The sequence below is a fragment of the Dysidea avara genome, chromosome 8, assembly GCF_963678975.1.
Source record: "Dysidea avara chromosome 8, odDysAvar1.4, whole genome shotgun sequence".
NCBI classification, from domain to species: Eukaryota; Metazoa; Porifera; class Demospongiae; order Dictyoceratida; family Dysideidae; genus Dysidea; species Dysidea avara.
The window spans coordinates 1,147,404-1,161,964 of NC_089279.1; the positions used below are offsets into that span (position 1 = coordinate 1,147,404).

At 38.0% G+C, this 14,561-nt stretch overlaps 1 protein-coding gene across 2 annotated transcripts in view; it reads right to left on the reverse strand.

Annotated features, from left to right (window-relative positions):
- Positions 1-14,561, reverse strand: part of LOC136263964 (uncharacterized) — a 39,084-nt gene that overhangs the window by 20,252 nt on the left and 4,271 nt on the right. The window contains exons 2-8 of one of the 2 annotated variants that reach the window (XM_066058632.1): positions 12,368-12,577; positions 11,554-11,681; positions 11,331-11,503; positions 11,237-11,283; positions 5,551-5,733; positions 4,388-4,546; positions 732-923 (exon numbers count right to left, since the gene is read on the reverse strand). In XM_066058632.1, the coding sequence (XP_065914704.1) occupies positions 732-923; positions 4,388-4,546; positions 5,551-5,733; positions 11,237-11,283; positions 11,331-11,503; positions 11,554-11,681; positions 12,368-12,459 (974 nt within the window). In that variant the 5' untranslated portion in view covers positions 12,460-12,577. The remainder of the gene's footprint in view (positions 1-731; positions 924-4,387; positions 4,547-5,550; positions 5,734-11,236; positions 11,284-11,330; positions 11,504-11,553; positions 11,682-12,367; positions 12,578-14,561) is intronic. The other variant, XM_066058631.1, reaches the window with a different exon arrangement.

Sequence of the window (14,561 nt, forward strand, 5' to 3'; positions counted from 1 at the left end):
GACTAGTAACCCACAGGAGGCTGTACCATGTCCCACAGGTGAAGGTGTGGGCACCCAAAGTCCCACCTGGACCTTCACCTGCTGTGTGAAACATGGACAGTTGGTATTTGCTTGCCCAGTTACCCATTGATGTTTCAGCTGGGTGGGCTGCTTCCCCAGTTGACACCAGGCCACCAGGTCCCCATTCAACAGCTGGGTAGACTGGAGCAAAGTGAGAAAAGTTTTTTGCTCAAGGATACAACAACAACACTAATTTGGCATAACCGAGCATCGAACCAGGAACCTTTCGATTACTAGGCCAACTGGCTATGCTCTCTCAGTCAGTCAGTCAAGTCAGTCAGTCAGTCAGTCAGTCAGTCAGTCAGTCAGTCAGTCAGTCAGTCAGTCAGTCAGTCAGTCAGTCAGTCAGACACTCAGTCAGTCAGTCAGTCAGTCAGTCAGTCAGTCAGTCAGTCAGTCAGTCAGTCAGTCAGTCAGTCAGTCAGTCAGTCAGTCAGTCAGTCAGTCAGTCAGTCAGTCAGTCAGTCAGTCAGTCAGTCAGTCAGTCAGTCAGACACTCAGTCAGTCAGTCAGTCAGTCAGTCAGTCAGTCAGTCAGTCAGTCAGTCAGTCAGTCAGTCAGTCAGTCAGTCAGTCAGTCACACACTCACTCACACGCACGTGCGCACGCACGCACGCACGCACGCACACTACATGCATACACGAAACACAACACACAAACAGTTGACATACTCCGAATAAGGATACAAAGGATGTAGTAATCTTGTTCGCCAACTAAATGACAACACTGGAGCTGATTGCATGTTTTCATCCATTAAATCTATCATAGGTAGCCATGGAGAAGGCCTCTGATCAAGAGATATTGCTGACCCTAGTGGATTGCCAGGCATTCTTCCTGCAGGCCAGTCCTGGAAACCTGCATACCTAAAGGAGTAAAGTCATACAACATTACATGGAAAATATTGCCCTTCAATGAGTTTCACATCTGTTGCTATCAATTTGGTTCCATTGCAAAATTTATACAATTCATTAGCAGGTTGATGACTTACATAATAATTGCATAAATTGATAAAATGTATGTATTTGTATAAAACTTGTCTATAATGTATATATATGGCTGATTAATTTTATATATATTAGTAACCAGTACTTGTGTACATACCTACCCTACTGTACAGGAGTTGCCCCAGTGAGTATGTTATGCATTCAAGTACAGTATGACTGGTACCTGTACATTCAGATGTGTAGAACACTGTTGTCCTATAGTTACGTACATTGTTTATTGCATCACAATAAATTGAAGTTAACATGCTCACTGCGGGTGTGGGATGATATTACCTAAGTGCAACGATGTCAGAATGGTTTTTGAAAACTACGCAATTCATAAACTAAGTTTTTCGGGTCACATGATATGCCATGCTATCAAAGATTGAATGGTCTAGTTGTACAACAATCCCCACCCTACCATTCATTGTCATGGAGATGGATTAGATGTATACGTGCATTCCTGTATGGATTTACATTTAGTTACACACTTCCTCATAGTTATACATCTTCATTTAGCTAGGTGGTGACTGAGGATTGAGGTGGGTGAATTAAACACTAGTTATGTACTTGTAAAGCTTGATAAAACTATGCCAATATTAACTTGCTTGACATAGCATCTTTCAATGGTTATGTCTGTCATGTTTGGTTGGTAGCCATCAATTGCTGTGGTTTGATATGACATAGCAGTTTGCTATCATCACTTGTTTTTGCCAAACTAGACTAAGCCACAAATGCAATGTTCACCTACCCTCTTTGTGGAGGAACATATTGCCTGTCCTATGACTTCCTCAGTTGCTCGTATTCATCCAACATTTTATATATAAATTTGATATAATATAATAATCTCATACTATGGTATCACTGTGTACTTGTGTATAATTACCGAATGTCATGTACTTAATATTACGGCTAAGTTAGAGCTTGGTGCAGTGGAAGGTGTGTATAGCTAGTCAACTATCTACACCGTGTATATATGAGCATATATCTATATGTAGTGAAGTCCTGGATAAATGGTGGCATCTTGGGGTGCACCACAGCAACCAGTATTATGATGATGAACAATTGATGTGAGTGGGTCTTTATCATAGCGTGCTACCCTGCTGATTGGCACCAAAATGGCTTTAATATGATTAATATCGTTTCGATTTGATGGAATACTAGATAAGTAGGTTTGATTACTCTAGTAATACTCTAGTAATACTCTAGTAATACTCTAGTAATACTCTAGTAATACTCTAGTAATACTCTAGTAGAGTGCACATATTTTTTGAGGATTTCTAATACGTAGAACACACACATAGAATGTTCTAGATTTTCCATGGTAGATCTTCGAAATTATACACTTTTAATATTGAGTAGATTTTGGTTAGAATTTTCATTTATAAAGTAGAAATTAAGTCACTGTGATAGCAGCAGCTCAGTGGTTAAGGATTTGGGTGTTTGGTATGAAGGTCCCTGGTTTGAATGCTGGTAAGATTTTTCAACATTTTTCATGGACTATTTTACCCCCATGGTGACTTGTATTAGAGTATCTCAACCTCATGGTTTACAGTTGTTTGGTTTTTGCTTTGTAACTCTATAGCTGTCAATGTGATTTCTTATAAACCACAAAAGGTTTGAGCTATGATGGCTAACCTACACGCATACAGATTTTTAAGTTATTCCCATAGCAGTTTACCCCGTAGGCATGACAACAAGTTGGCCTTTTGTAATGCAAATAATCATCCGTAGCGCTATGACTATTAATCAGATTTGCATGTACTTTTGCCACAATACATTCTTTAAGTGCACCAAAGCTCAAGACAATCAGCTACACATTCAGGGGTGGTTTTAGGAGGGTTTCTGGGGTTTCCAGAAACCCCCTCTGAAATAGCGCGAGCCCCTACGATTCATCTGGGTGATGAAAATTACAAAGAGTTATACATGCTGTATTATATAATGGTTTTTCTATTGGTTAAACTTCACCTTCACAGCGTTCAAAACCATGTAGTGACTTTTTTTTTTTTTTGGTCTTCAACTTGCAGCTAGCTGAAGTTGCAATTCCAGAGAACTAGAAAACCCCTCTGAAAATTTTTAGATCCGCCCCTGGAATTTGCATTTTATAATGATTTTGGTAAAGTGCGCAAAAAGAATAATCTAATCTAAGCCCCCAAGCCCCCATAAACAAAGAAAAAATTAAGAAATTAAGCCGCACTTTGAGGGCTCGTGTTTCACAAATGCATTAAGCAATCTTCTCAAATTTGGTGTGTGGAGTGGTAAAGCTGGAGCGCATTTGCAGTACAAAAATGATTCTAATTTGAGGAAGGAACATGGAGCTACGTATGTGTGAAAATTGCATTTTCTTCCTGTAAATATACTCATAGTGTGGCACACCGGCTTTCTTGGCTGCATGACACACTACTATGTGTCTTGATAAAGTTACCTTTTGACTCTTGGAATGGGAAATAGCAAATAATATAGTTTGACGGCATCTGCTCTACCTGATTAAATGGTTACTGACCCAAGGAGTATTTAGCATCCTTGGAGAATGACCATGGAAATTTCAACTTGGATGGTGTCTCTAAGATCACATCAGTAAACTCATCCAGGAGAGCGGAGGTATACACATCCTTGTAGTTTCAGTCTACTTAATGAAAAAAAATCAAAAGTTAGTTATATGCAAGTCAACTTGTTTATGTACTGTAGAAAGAGGAAACTGAAGACTAAAGAGGGAACTCTAGATCTGTGAAGACACCTTAGAATTCTGATAAACTCTGACAATGATGTTGTCAATAGTCAGGTAACTAAGAAATTTATATCAGATGAGTCTATGGACATGATCACACAGACACCATCCAAACTGAAATTTCCACGGTCACTCTCCTAAATAGTCAGTTACCATATGATCAGGTAGAGCAGATGCCATCGGACCATATTATTCAAATAGTGTTGTCCTTGCCTATTTCAAAGTCAAACAACATGCATCTTCATGCCATTTACTTTGACCTAATTACACAGCTTGGACAAATGCATCTTTTAGAGTGCTTTGAGACAAGCTTTCAACAGCATGACACCTTTTTAAATCATGCAACAATTTTATTTTTACAGCATCACATACTTTTAAAAGTCTTTAGAAAACATTTGTAAGTTTGAAATTACTTGTTTAAACATACTGAGCCCATACAGTGTATATTTTGCATTTCTAATATATTTACACTTGCTAACAACAATGTGATATTCTCTACAGTGAATAGCAGTGTTCAACAATCTTGCTAGTAAACATCACTGATTATTGATTGATTTTAAACTCCTGTGCTTGGACCACCCTACTTATAGTGTAGTACGTAGCTAAAGTGACTCACATGTTGACATAATTGAGGAAGTTCCTTCGTGACTTCTCTGGCATGTTCATCAGAGCATAGACCAGAGACAGGTGATAGTAGATGGCTGGATAGTTTGGGGCATACTCCAGTCCAAACTCCTCACAATCCTTCAACCATTGCAACATTGTATTACCCCTCCTGCGAGTATATCACATGACTACATCACATGAGCTGGACTTGTCAAAAATATATTTATATAAACCAGAAGTTCGTTGACACAATTTACAGCAATAGAGAGCAAACATTTATACAGTACACAAGCTAAGGCTGCTACCTACAATACATGTAACATACTCATACACTCAAAGGCCAGTGTAACACAAGTGCTAGTGGCTTAAAAAGTTAGCCCTAACCGGGGTATTTGTGAAGGACGTACGTAGTCTAAGCTGTGATTGTCCATACAGTTAAAGTGAATAGAGGTAAATGCCAGTGGAAGGGAAGGCTGAAGGGAATTCTCACCAACTAGTTGGGGGATCTGGGGGTATACACCCTTAGGAAATGTTTGAAAAATAGCTGCAACAAGATTGAATCTGGAAGCAATTTAAGAGAAATGATAAGAAAATAAGGGATGAAATAAAAAACTACAAATACAGAGCTGATACAAACTAGGGTTGGGTTTGAAACTATTGTTTTGCTAATTTAAGGGAAATTTTAATTTTAATAGTAGCTACGTACAATGTGTAAAAGGAATATACAAAAAGCAACTCTGTGATTACAGGTTGGATTCTAAGTCAATTATCACATGGTGGACCACAAAAAAAGAGAATTAGCAAAGATTGGATGTTGAGGTAGCCAAATCTCTGTATATAGTAAACTTTTAAGATGCACAGACACATAATTATATCTAACTTTGACTTAATACTATTCTGTGGTACAGCTTGCTACTTCAGTCTCTAACTTTAACGTACATAGAGTCCCATTACATTAAAGTCAGTTACAACATTTCTTTTGACAAAATTACCCCCCTCCCCCCCCAAGCTCCTTGCAAGTACAAAAAAGTAACCTTATTTAAAATCTAGGATAGAGATCTGGTTGTAACTGATAACTATTGTGATGGAAGTTTACACATAAAGCACAAATACACCTTCATGAGACATGTGCTTCACACAAATGACAGATTCCCATTATAGTAACTACCTCACCTTTGACTCTTCACTGGTTCACTCCCCACAACACAACAGACAGAGTGGAAACACAGTCGAGACTCCATAGCAGCTTGATGGAAGTACCAAGTGTACACACCTCCACCACTGACAGTATCATATTCCTTCAACACAACCTGCCATGACTTTGCTGCTCCTCTGGAACTCTCTTCATCCATTAGTCTGTAAAAGTCAAACAATACATTGTGTGAATGCAAGCTTCTTGGGTTGCATGACATTATTTTGATATATCCAGTATATAAATTTGTTCACCACACTTATAAGTGAGGAATTTTGATCAGTTTGTCGTAGTAAGTTAAAGCAGTGTGTTATTAACAGTAAGAATGAAGATGCATCTTTCACACATTCTACGCTTCGCCACTCCTTAGCCAAATGAAGAAATTTTTATGGTGGGGTTGCCTGCCTGGTAGTGCAGTCCACATACCAAATGTGAAGGACATTGCTCCAGCCATTCCGGAGATGAAAATGACCAAAGTTTCACTTTTTTGCACACTTTTCAAAACACACAAATGCATGTCTTTCTGATTGAGTTGAAATTTGGCACACCTGTAGGAGTTCTAAAGACTAAAGACAAATTTCAGTACTAAAAGGAATATTTGTTGTCACTTCTACAGGGTAAACTGCTTCAAGGAAGACACTGAAAATTAGCGCATAGATTAATTAATCATTGTAGTGGTACCTTTAGTAGTTTGATAGAAAAAGCTGGATAAAGCCAATTAACAAAATAATAATGATCAGTTGTCACATCTACCAAACCACTTAGGAGAACTAACTGAAAATCGGTATGTAGGTAGATTTATCATCATAAACAGGCTAGAAGAAATAAGGAAACCACCTTTGTATAACAAGTGCACGGCCAAGATACTACAGCTAATAGTGCACTCAAGATACTACAGCTAATAGTGTACTCACCTATAGAATAAGTCATTCTGTAGGAGTATTCACTTATGCAAACAAGTCACCCATTAGAAAATTCAGCTATGTAACAATTAAGTCGCCCTGGAGAATGTTTAACTACATAACAATTTACCCTGTAGAACAGTTGTAACAAGTCACCCCATACCACATCAGAGTGTTTAGCTACACAGTAGTAATACAGCTGCAATTTTGTTAACAACAAAATAGTAAATAGTTCGAATTAAAAAAACAAACTTGTTCAATTATTCTCTTATTCCTATAGCAAAGGAAAAAAGATAAGGACATAGGAAGCCTGGATAATATGTGACCGTCTCAGCAAAAACCCGTCTAGTTCGCACAAGCATGTTTCGAGAAAAACGAAATTTTGAAATTGCATGTGTTACAAAGAAACTTCTACACAAGTTTTAATCGAGCCATTACTCAGGAAAGGAAGTCTTAAATCGATTAAACCTATCCACCACCTTATTTGCCTACACATGGGGAGTTTGAAAATCTTTGGTATATACATGGTTTGTTTCTGTAGCCCCAATGGTTTGCGTGTCATGTATGTTTATTTATGATGCAGTAGACGTAAACAAAATTGTCGCCGTTGTTTTACCAAAACCGCCTACCTATGCGCAAGTGATGGCAGGGCTAAAACTATACCTTGATCGATCTGCGGATGGTGAACATTATAAGCCAAATCTCAACTTTATCCAAACAGAAGTTATGGCCAGTGCCTGTAGTTTTTTTAGTATAGTCACTGTACAAATCAATTTTCTTGTTCTCCCTACTGTCTAGTGTTGTAATTCCAAAACTACTCACTATAATTGACTGAAACTTTGGTGAATCATTCCTTGGACAATGCAGATAATGCTGAGAAAATAAAAAGAAATCCGGAAGTTTTGCAAACTAGATGGGTTTTCGCTGAGATGGTCACATATGACAAGTAAAATGCAAATTGTACAAAGAAATGATATCTATACTGAAACTGCAAAGGTGTGAAAAAGTACTGCCCCCTAAAAGCCAGTGTGAAAAAGTTACAAAGTCAAAGAAATGGCTGCAATTATGTTAATGTTAGTCAGTTTTAATAATGACAGCATTGTATTCCCATTAATAAAATTGAATGATATTAACACAATTGCAACTATTTCTTGGCTGCCACCTTTGACTTTATATACAACTTTTTCATGCTGGCTTTTTAAGAGCAGCATCTTTTTCACACTTTAGCTCACTATGATATGTAGATGGCCTCCCCAGTTTCATTGCTTTTTATTTCTGTGATCCCTAAATTTCTAACAATACAGCCCAGCTGTGAAAATCACATTAAATTGTGAGAACATGTCTCTGCAAATTAGTAGGATACATCTCAGCATATTAGGAGGACGCACCCCTGCAAATTAGGAGAAAAAGATGTAGTCGCCTAAAAATCTAGAGTGAAAAAGTTGTAAATTCAAAGAAATGACTCCAATTATGTTAATGTCAGTACCATAGAGTTAGGTTGTTAAGTGCATGTATCTATTAAGCGCATATTATTTGTTAGGTGCATACATATTTCTTGTGATTAACCATGGCTGATAAGCACACAAGGCCCAATGCGAGGCTTACATGTCACGAAGCTACAAACTGGAAGAAAAGCTGGAAATACTGGAAAAGAAATGTCTCCTTGAGTGCTTACATCTCCCTTGAAGTCTCCCTTCACTATGTATACAGCAAACCAGTCTTCTAGATTGTGATATTCTTGTTCATTATGAAGGATTTCACCCAGAAATGGAGTCAAATATCCTTATACACTGGCGTGGTGACCACGAACTACACTATTACAATGTAGTGATTCAGTGTTAAACACACCATAATTATTAATTAGGTGTAAGCGCCTAACAGATAGCAGCAGTACACTGTCATTATTAAAATTGACCGACATTAACACAATAGATGGCTGCCATCTTTGACTTTACAACTTTTTCACACTGGCTTTTTATGAAGCTACATCTTTTCCCCAGCTTATTAGAAATTTAGCATTTGAGAAGGGATCACAGGAATCAAAAGCAATGAAACTGGGGAGGTCACCTACACCTGCAGCTATAGTAGTGGATATTTAATTCCTATTTCAGTCAAATACAGCCTGGCATTGGTAGCTATAGAGCTATGACTGAAGTAGTGATTAAATGTCCAATAGTATTATAATATATATAAAGCTGCAGTTGTATGTATGCCTCCCTTTATTCATGGCTTTGTATTTCTATGATCCCACAAATTTTAAAAAAGTTTCATTATACTTGTTTGTTTACTTTTTTGTAACATGGTTTATGACTAGTGAACCAGTACATATTGTATCTTATGACAGACTTATGATTAAGTGTGTGCTCTGACTATCAATCATTAAAAAAGTAAAGTGGCTTTTCAACTTCATTTTCAGCTGTGTTCTGCTCATTACAAATGAACAATGGTATAAGAAGCATCTCTGCAAACAATCACTCACTACAGAAACTACAGATGGTTCTAGTTTATTTTATTTATTAATGCTTTACAGCACAAGTGCTGAAGGTCTGTAGGACACCTGGTCCTACAGCCTGTTTAAAGTTGTTACAGAAAGTGTGTTTGAAAAGGCGGAGAAGGGAGAAGGAATCCATGACTGGACCTAGGCAGCCTCGGACCTGCAGCCATCCGATTAATGCTCGAACGCTTACAGGAGTCTGCCAGGCAGTCAAAATGTTTTCTCCTTGTCAATTTCATGTATATATATCCAAGGAACTCTAGAGAGTGACTTATTATCTCAAAGTACCCCATGTGGAACCAAATGGATATTAGTTTATTTATTAATGCTTTACAGCACAAATGCTGAAGGTCTGTAGGACACCTGGTCCTACAGCCTGTTTAAAGTTGTTACAGAAAGTGTTTGAAATGGTGGAGAAGGGAGAAAAAATTCATGACTGGACCTCGAATCTGCAGCCATCCGATTAACGCTCAAACGCTTACAGGAGTCTGCCAGGCGAACAGGATGTTTTCTCCTTGGCAATTTCATGTATATGTATCCAAGGAACTCTAGAGAGTGACTTATTATCGTGATAGGTAGTAAAGCCATCACCGCACTATCCATGAATCAACATTTAAGTGGTAGTGGAGAAACACAAAAGAGGAAAACGTAAATCTATAATAATAAGTAATTTCAGGTTGAGAAGGCATCACAGATGCCTGTAGGACCTGATCAGTACAAATTTTATTTTTACAGTAATTGTCCGAATTAAATTTAAAATTGTCAACTGTTAATGATGCTACAATATGTTCTGGTAGTGCATTCCGATCATCAACTATTCTTCTTAAGAAAAAATTTTGTCGCAAATTTATATGTGCTGCTTTGCTTGTACAATTTAAATGAATGGCCTCTCAAATGAGAAGTGGTGGATCTAGTAGGCTGCAAAGATTGATGAATGTTGCCATGTAACAACTGATATGTGGTAATCATGTTTCCTCTAAATCTTCTATATACTAAGGTAGGTAGTTGTATAAATCTATGATACATGCATTGTTGCTGCAGCACATTTCAGGTCTAAATGATGTTGAACAGTGAAGAAATCAAGCCCATATCATTTACTCTATAGTCAAGTTATGCTTGGCTGAAGGCAGCAATTAGTTAGTCAGTCAGTTGTTTGTAGAAAATCAATTACCAGTTTTAAAAAATATCCTGCAGTAATGTGTTAGAGATATTTTCGGTTGCTCTGAAAGCAAATTTTGGCTTGATTATATCTAACCAATAATTGAGAAGGAAAGGTGAGGCTGGGTGATATTTTATGGCAAGTGTGGTCCCTACTACACAGTACTATTGCACTGTATGTATAAATATTTGACACAAAGTACTGAATATTTATTTTATTTGTTTTCCATTTAACAGTAAAAGTACCATCTCAGAGCTTCTTCCTGGCAACATGCCCCTAGAATGGAATTTGTATCTACTGTAAGCTTCAAATTATGCTATGTAGTTTTTATTGCTAAAGTTATCCCTACCACCTTTTGGCCTTCTCCACTGCCCCTATTCCATATAACAAGGCGACTAAAGAAGCACATTGATTTACACAACAGCCTTCAGAATAAGTGCTTATATTCCAGAATTGGCCTATATACTCATAACCTGAGTTGTGTGGTTGAAAAATGCTTCAAGACCTGCATGCTGTCAAATATGAGCCATTTGTGATGATTGTTAGTGAAGTATAACAATGGAATTATCACTAAACACCAGTTAAATGTAGTTACTATAAGCATGGAAACAAGTGCAGCGTAAGAGTAGCTGCTTTCGGAGGCCAGGTCTTTTGCAGTAGTGAATAGTACTGAAGCAAACACTATAAATATGTACTTACTGTAGATACTTGTTAAGGATTTTGACATTTGGGTTACTTGAGTGCACATTAAAATTATGTGATCCATTCTCATGTGATGAACAGATCAGCTGAAAAATTAAGTGACACCATGAGGGTTTAGGAGCTTGGTTTGAGGAATTTAATGCATTTTGCTTGTCATGAACACTGACATATACATGCAGTGTAGTGTGTGTGTGTGTGTGTGTGTGTGTGTGTGTGTGTGTGTGTGTGTGTGTATGTGTGTGTGTGTGTGTGTGTGTGTGTGTGTGTGTGTGTGTGTGTGTGTGTGTGTGTGTGTGTGTGTGTGCGTGTGCGTGTGTTTTGGTGGACTGTAAACATACGTATGTAATAGCAGTCAGATTGCCATTACGTATGTTTACAGTCCACCAAAAGACATCGCCATAGCAACTCACCCCAGATCCCAGGCAGATGCCATTATAGCAAATGTACTCACTTGTACCTGTGTGTACTCCATTTAATGCACATCAATTCCAATTCACACTATACCAGTTTATGGTGAACTGCATCTTTCAAACGATGTTCTGTCACTAACTGTTGGTCACCCAAAATGTCAAACACAGCCTCCAGACTCTTTCTGAAGAATGTTGATGCATGTAGTCGATCTCCACACCATACCATCATCCTTCCCAGCTCATTCCAACAGATGGCCTTGTCACATTCTAATATATTAGTGCACACATTACACCAACACATAACGATAGTAACTCACTGTCTTTCAGTGTTGCTATGGCTTCAACAAAGAAGTCAGAAGCTTGTTTCATGTGCCCTCGGGCCCAGCAGACATAAGCTGGCCACAACTTCAAACACTCAGAATGTGACTTGGTAACCTTGGGGTACCTGAATATGATGAGATGTGATGTATAGTAATGGACCATACAGTGATATATTGTTGATCAACTGATCTTTTATTGATACTACAGATGCTAAGTGCATGTACCAATAACTTCAAACATAAACAGACTACTTAATGTAGTGGATGCTCACTTATTTGAAGTAGGATACTTTCTATAATGCACTTAATTTGGAGTTAAACTGGTCTAAAATACGTACTTTCGAAGTCTTAATTTCTGGACCAGATGTTCAGCTGTGTGATATTTATGGTTTGCATGGACTTCAATTGTATGCTACTACATGAAAGGAGATTATTTCAGTGACTCCTCATTTCAATAAGCAAAAAATCAAGATAAGGCTTTGTGCTTGTACGTACGTATAATACATGTGCATACATACATACATACATACATACATACATACATACATACATACATACATACATACATACATACATACATACATACAAACATACCGTATATATCCGTATTAAATCCTAAATGCCTGGGGTCAAATACACGCCAGGTACTTTGTCCCCAACTATAGAATATATGCGTGGGTCTGTATAGATGCCGGGGTGCCAAAAACTAGGCCATAATTCTAATAAATGCTGGAGTCATGTGCTGTACAAGAGTTTATATACTGGATAAACACACTTCACTTGGTATTTAAGCTATAGCACTAGTTTTCACCTTAGCCCAATGTTTTTCAACTTGTAGGATGGCGAGGATAACAAAACGCTCTCTGTCTGAGTGGTTTTCATAGCAAAATCCAAGTCGTGCATCCTAATCACGTGAGTGTTGATCGATCCCCATAATCGATTTCAGCATCAACGTCTATATATTCACTGCCCAGTTGTAGACCGGCTACATACGAAATGTAGTCCGGGCGGTTCCTTTGATCTGAGGTGTAAAAGTGTTACATATATATATATATATACATAGTATATTAAAAATTATAAATTTAATAATGAAGTAGGGATTCAAGCAATAAAATGTAGTGAAACAAGAGATGAACGATGGTAGCTATTACAGCACAGCTTGGTGGGAAATCCCTACTTTGGCATGGCATAGCAATTATTTTGTGTTCAATGCAAAAGTAGGGATTTCCCATCAAGCTATACTGTAACAGCTACCATCGTTCATCTCTTGCTTCACTACTTTTTATCACTTGGATCCCTATTTCATTTTTATAATTTTTAATATACTAGTTTGTTTAGTTTTTTTGTTAAGGCATACAGCTAGCTATAAACATGTGAGCTGTATTAGAGTATTTCAAGTCAGCCTGCAAAGATGTGTGCTTGCCATAAAGGGGCATGGTTGTTGTGGTTTTGATCAATTATTAGAGTATCTCGGGTCAGCCTTCCAACTTGAAGGTGTGTGGTCATTTAAATACAGCTAGCGTAAAAGGGTGTGTAATCATGGTTTCAATCGATAGATCAATAATGCGTAGAATAAAGAATGGGCATGATCTTGTGACCTATTGTGAAAGCTATCTAGTTCCGGTACCTCTGTACAGTGGCATAGTCTAAGCACCTTAAATAAGCTTGTAGCGTCTATTATGCTGCTTAAAGAAAGTGTCGATATGGAAAATTAATGCCTCGATATGGTTTTGTTGGATGAAGAAGAAGACAAGCAGCCCGATTGAAGATAAAAGAAAAGACAAGGTGCAGAGTGCATACACTCGTTGAAACCCCAAAAGGCACATCCCACTGGTGAGTTTGTTATTGTGGCGTAAAATGGTGGCCGTGCACTGCTTGTTTGGCCTCTAGACTTGCGACTGTTGTCAGGCAGTTAGGCAGTCAGTCTAAAATTCAAGTTTTTGGCAATTTTTGAAAATTCTATATCCGGTCACCTGTAAGTGCTTTGTTGCATTTAATGCTGTTTTATGTATTATATGGACTAGTACTATTCCATAAAGGTGATTTTGTCTTATAAGATATCTCTAGGATGCTTTTTAAAGGTGGAATTTGGGCGGCATGCGAAAATTCACCTGGATCCCTACTTAAACGGTACGACTGTACCGATTGATACATACAGTACATATGTGACCAGATTTTACAAAACCGATCCAAATTGCACATCAGGCAAAATCAAACTAACACCACCAGTGGATAGTTACACTATCGTACTAGTAGTTTTTACACTCAGTACCATTCAAACTACTCGAGGCTGGTTTCAACAGACGTCTTTTCTGGGGGGTGTGTAGAGCTTGAATGGCAGGTTTAGGCCTTGTGAAGGACCTAGTTTGGCAAGAATCAGTGGTTTACTGGTGGACAGCCTGACAATGCTGGCCAGACATTTCTTCTGTGGATTTTGCTACATATCAACCACTAAAGAGCCAGCATAGCCCTGTAATCTCATCTCTGGACTCCAGTCGTGGTCTGCCTCCATTTTGAAGTCTAACCCTTGCCCACCCTGCCACCCTCCACCCCTTTGTGGGCACTCATGATACTACTTCGCTCGTCCAATTGCTCAGATTTTCTATCTTATTTGGCAAGAAACTCTACAAGCAGCTACAAGTACTGGAAGTGGCCTGAAAGGTAACAGATTGATGCATCTTTAGTGTAAATTTCATACGCATGCTTGCTATCCTTGGAGAGTTATGCTGGCTTGAATTCTTTAAACCATTTATCTCGAAACTTCTAATGTGCGATTTGGATCGTTTTCCAAAATCAGTCACATATGTATATACACACATACATACTGAACACATCTAGCTATCTATACAGGCCAAAACATCCATGTTGTAAAACGTGTAGTCTTCTAGTCAATATTAAAAATGTTCATAGTTGGGGTAACCAATGAACACCTGCAGTGATGTTGTCTTAAACATCATTACAGCCAATTCTTGGCCACTGTCTATATAATGACATACCTCTATTGT